Here is a 4389-nt window from a genome sequence, read left to right as displayed (position 1 = left end):
TATTTCTTGAATCATAATTACTCATAACTAACCATCATAATCAAAACTAAAGTCAAGAATTAAAAAGTCAAGGTTCAATTGACTAGAATGAAAGGCTGTAGTCCCGTGCCATTCTAATATGATAGCGTCAAGTCTTTGCTGGTGTCCCCTCAATTTAATATTCAATTCTTGACTATTGAAAATTTGGACTCCATCTTATAGAAGCTTCAATCTTTGAATGTTGAATGTAATTTTAATTCCATTTTTTCCTCAAGCGTGTCTGTTTATCTGACTTCCCACAATTTACTTTTTGTGGAAAATGTCGTAATTACACCTTTTTAAAAGTAGGACAAAGTTTGGTATATGTGTATCGTGTCCAATTCTTCTCGTACTTCTCCAAATTAAAGAGTTGTTCTATTTTGCTTCAAATTAAGATTTAGAGCAATTAGCTATGGCTGATGCATTGTCAGAAGAACAAATTTCTGAGTTTCGTGAAGCTTTCTGGGTTATTGACAAGGATTGTGATGGTAAGTTTAGCACTTCTTGTACATTAGTATATCACACGATTTTGCTAAAACTCTGGATTTGACATCATTTCTACTTATGCAATAATATAAGTCGATTGTCTCCTTGTACCAATAGTTATAATTAATAAACCCTTTAGAGAATGGAATTTTATTTTGTACATATAAAGCTTGTGTTGTTTGTTAATGGAAATAAAGGGGTGATAAGAATGGAGGAACTTGCGGCAGTAATCCAATCTTTAAATGAACATCCAACCAAGGAAGAGATTCAAGAAATGGTAAACGAAGTGGATCCTGATGGTGATGGCACTATTGATTTTGAAGATTTCTTGAATATCATGGCTAGAAAACTCAAGGTAATTATAAAGTGATTATGTTGATATATAGATTCTAAGCCCACGGTATATTCTAACATTTTGTATAGGTAAACTATCATACTTTTCGATCATATTAATTAACCTTTTATATATGGGCGATTGTCTGTAGCAAAGTTTTAGGTGACATGTTAGAATAATCTTTTTTGCACAGACTGTATAGAAGTTAAACTCATAAACTCATCGTACAGGACAACGTATCAGAAGAACTAAAAGAAGCATTCAAAGTATTTGATCGAGATCAAGATGGATTTATTTCAGCTAATGAGGTTTAAATTACACTCTTTATTTCATTGAGTTCTTTTCCTTATTTAAATCTTGATCAAAAGACCTTAACTTTCTGTCTCAAACGAAGAAGACCACAAATAATTAATTACGTATTACATCCATAGAGTTTTGGACTTTAGCTGTGTTGAAACATATTATAATAGTGAAATTGTTGGTGGTGATTGTAAATGCAGTTAAGAAATGTGATGATGAATTTGGGAGAAAGATTGACAGATGAAGAAGCCCAACAGATGATCAGAGAGGCAGATCTTGATGGAGATGGTCTCGTTAGCTATGAGGAATTTGTTAAGATCATGATTATTTGATTTTCTTGCTACTCTTCTTCTTCTTCTTTTTTGTACAATTCTCCTCTTCTATTCTTTAGGATTACTTACAGATAAATTAAACATCTTTCTATAGTTGTACCTTGTTAATTCTCGTCGTTCACATACGGCATTTTGATACAAATAAATAAACTTCTTGCAATGCACTAATTATATATTTGTCTTGTTCCCTGAATAATTATGTACTCTTCTTTTTTATTTTTCTTTACCTGGAGTCACTGGCAAAACAATAACCTTTGAACAGAAACGGAAATAATACCGTTTAGTATTATGTTTAGCTAATAGACGTAATGACGTATTTATGTATTAAACAAAAACCTACAAGTTGTATAAATTCTCCCTCGTTTTATCCTCCTCAACGAAATTATCTTCCAATAAAAGGAATTCCAGAGTTGATAGCGTATTAGATGTTGAACCCTGAAATACCTAATGCATCTCTATATATGCAAATAATTTGAAAGATTTTGATAGATGTACTTAACTATTTTATCAAATAAACAAATCTGAATTCAGAATTGAGAGTTGAGAGTTCACACGAAGTCACACAAGTCGGCTATTCAAGACTAATATTCGGAAATACTTCCTTTCTTACTTACGTTTTAACAAAATCTTAATGGGATTCCAAATCAAACAGCTGTATCATAAATTGATTTTTGTTAGAAAGAAAATAGTATTAGTACCCGCGCGATGCACGGACACAAAGTATGTCAAATTATGATTTGTATTATTTAGGTTATGTGCAAATAACCTTACTATCACTACAAGAAAAGTGATCTTTAGTGAGGGAAAATCCAGTCGTTAAAAGCCCAAATATGGTCGCTATTGGTCATTAACAACTAAGAAAAAACTGGTCGTCAGCGGTCACTAAATGCTCCGTCGTTAAAAGTTAATGATCGTATTGGAGGTCCGTTATTAAAAATTCTTTAGCGACAACATAATTTATGGTCGTTATACCTACTCTTTTGTGACCAAATTTTTCCCTCGTTGATTTCTCATCTGGTCGTTAAAGCGCTTTAAAAGCAACCACAAATTTGATTACTATAATTATTTTTAGCGACTAGAGTTCCCCTTCGTTAATTTTATATTATTTTTAACGATAATATTTTTAATGACCAAATTTGTTTTCGCTAATACCTATTTAATAATTCAGTTAATATGAAATTTTAATAAATGCAATTAGATAATATCATAATTTTTCCGGTGTTTGCATAGTAATATTTATTATTCCATATACTTTCACACACGCATCAGAAATAATAATAAGTAATCAATATGTATTCACATAAAATTAATATGTTAATTAGAAAGAACTAAAAAAATAACACATTACTAGAATATATACCCATCTAAATTGTATGACTTTCTCACTATCAACTCCTAAAAGAGAAAATGAAATAGTAACATATGTACAAATGATAACATCCCTACACAACCGCGAAGAAAGCTATAAAATCTATTATGCATCAACTTACTTTGCACTTTCTTTAATGACGTCTTCATACTTCAAATATTTGATATGCTAAAAGAACAAGTTCATGTCAGTTTAGTAAAAACTTCTCTAGCTACTTTATTTGAAAAATAAATGAACAAATTTAATCACCATGCTGACCGAACAATTGAAGTAAATAAATCAAGCTTAGCCATTATAAATATAAATCATAAGAGATTTCCTGGAATTTAAATAACCGTGATTGGAAAGTCCCAAAAAGCTAAACTACAGTCAAAGTGTAAGCACCATCTCCAGTAATGGTGTACCTTTGTTGACACTGTTTTCTTTTTTTTCTAATACCAAAGAGGGGGAGGGGGCAAACAACAACAATGAAGAGACAAATTCCTAAAAAGAGAATTTTAAAAGCAAACAAAACATATCAGTACACATAATTACATTGCGAAGAAAATACCAAACAAACTAATTCATAAAATTTCTGTCATCTTTTTCGTACTACTGTTCTGTCTATTTGTATCATGAATGAGACTATCTAACGCTTGTTAATATTAATAAAGAGTCGAAAAGGAAAATGAAAACTACATATGGTAGCGACACTACCATTTATTTTTGTACCTACAAGTAGTTGCTACTACTTTTTTATATAGTACTAATAAAACAATATGCTACAGCATACAAGAAAGTTACACTTTCAAAGAACAAAATAGAGATCTCTGCACAAATAATTGCTATCCACTAATATGCCCTCTGGATACTTGAAATAAGTGCACTGTCTATGTATAAATATTTGCAAAAATTTTATAGCACATTCTTGAGTATAGAAAAGTATCAAAATTAGATAAAATATCATATAATCTTGTTGATTTAACCAAAAAGAAAAGGAAAAAGTTCAGCAAAGGACAAATAGATTCTATAAGTGATCAAGAAAAATGGATTAAGAAATATAGAAGGCTTTCATAGTGAAGTAGGATGGTGATCACTCAGTTCATGAAGAGCGATTATTTATTTATTTCATCCTTCAACAAAAAAAAGCGAGAGGCACATGAGTTGTTGACATGAAAAATAAGAAAGTTCTGTTTATTCATTTGATTAAGAAATACTCATCATATCATAAGTGGCATTATAATTGCATAAAGAAAGATATGGCAGTAGAAAGTGACAGGGTGACTAAATAAATGAATATGACATGTGATAATTGTAAAAGGTTGGTAAAAAGTTGAGTTTTTGACTAAAATTGTCCCTTATCTATGGGAGTAGGTTCATTTTCGTTCTTCAAATATAACCCAGGGCATATTTTATCCCTTAACTTTGCTAAAGTGGAGCACATTTAGTCTCACTAACATAACCAAGTTAAAAACTAACGGGAGGGGCAAATTTTCTAACGGTGCTTTCCCCAGATCTTCTTAAATAATATCCCTATAGGTTCTATAATTTTATTAGTTTAAAATAGTGAC

The 4389-nt window shown here is 30.8% G+C and overlaps 1 protein-coding gene across 1 annotated transcript; it reads left to right on the top strand.

The window, feature by feature from the left end:
* The first annotated feature begins 311 nt into the window (after positions 1-311).
* On the top strand, positions 312-1634 carry LOC104109657 (calmodulin-like). Its single transcript, XM_009619009.4, has 4 exons — positions 312-506; positions 702-859; positions 1069-1146; positions 1339-1634. The coding sequence occupies exons 1-4, from the start codon at positions 431-433 to the stop codon at positions 1468-1470; spliced, it is 444 nt and encodes a 147-aa protein (XP_009617304.1). The 5' UTR covers positions 312-430; the 3' UTR covers positions 1471-1634.
* Positions 1635-4389: the final 2755 nt, after the last annotated feature.

This window comes from Nicotiana tomentosiformis, chromosome 1 (genome assembly GCF_000390325.3).
Source record: "Nicotiana tomentosiformis chromosome 1, ASM39032v3, whole genome shotgun sequence".
NCBI classification, from domain to species: Eukaryota; Viridiplantae; Streptophyta; class Magnoliopsida; order Solanales; family Solanaceae; genus Nicotiana; species Nicotiana tomentosiformis.
Note: the sequence above shows the minus strand (reverse complement) of the source record. Positions and strands in the feature narration are given on the sequence as shown.